The 623-nt window shown below is 62.3% G+C and overlaps 1 protein-coding gene across 1 annotated transcript in view; it reads right to left on the reverse strand.

Annotated features, from left to right (window-relative positions):
• EMH_0085390 (uncharacterized protein) overlaps positions 1 to 347 on the reverse strand; it is a gene marked incomplete at both ends in the record, with an annotated part of 3,001 nt that extends 2,654 nt beyond the window's left edge. The window contains one exon of the mRNA XM_013500904.1: positions 325 to 347. Coding sequence (XP_013356358.1) covers positions 325 to 347 — 23 coding nt within the window. The remainder of the gene's footprint in view (positions 1 to 324) is intronic.
• Positions 348 to 623: the final 276 nt, after the last annotated feature.

Genomic DNA, 623 nt, shown 5'->3' on the forward strand with positions numbered 1-623 from the left:
TTCGCCTTTGGGGATGTACTGCGGTGGATGCCACCCAATTGCAGTGGTCGCCCGGGGAGCCTCAGCAGCAACCGGTGCAGCAGCAGCAGCAGCAGCAGCAGCAGATGCTGCTGCTGCTGCTGCTGCTGCAGCTGTTGCTGCAGCATCAGCTGGGACAGCAGCAGCACGAGATGCAGCAGCAGCACCCCCAAAAGACCCAACGGGGAGCAGAGGAGGTGGAATACCTGGAGGCGCCGCAGCTAGTGACCCCCCTGCTGCTGCTGCTGTTGCTGCTGCTGCTGCTGCTATGTTCTGTTCTGCTTCCCCCTCTCTGTGCTTCTGCACAGCCCTTGTCGCTGTTGCTGCATCTGCTGCTGCTACAGCTGCTGCTGTTCCTGAGGAGAATGTTTGCTCCCGCTGCTGCTGCTGCTGCTGCTGTTGCTGCTGCACTTGTTGCTGCTGCTGCACTTGTTGCTGTTGCTGTTGCTGCTGCTGCTTATGCTGTTGCTGTTGTTGGTGCTGTATCTGCTGCTGCTGACGTCTCCCTGGGGATCGTCTCCCTGGGGATCGATAACGGGGCGAGAGGGCCCCCCCTGGGGCCCCCCCTGTGTGGGGCGAGCCCCGACCCCACACCCTCTCCTGGG

Source organism: Eimeria mitis, genomic scaffold, assembly GCF_000499745.2.
Source record: "Eimeria mitis Houghton genomic scaffold, Emh_scaff6015, whole genome shotgun sequence".
Classification (NCBI taxonomy): Eukaryota; Apicomplexa; class Conoidasida; order Eucoccidiorida; family Eimeriidae; genus Eimeria; species Eimeria mitis.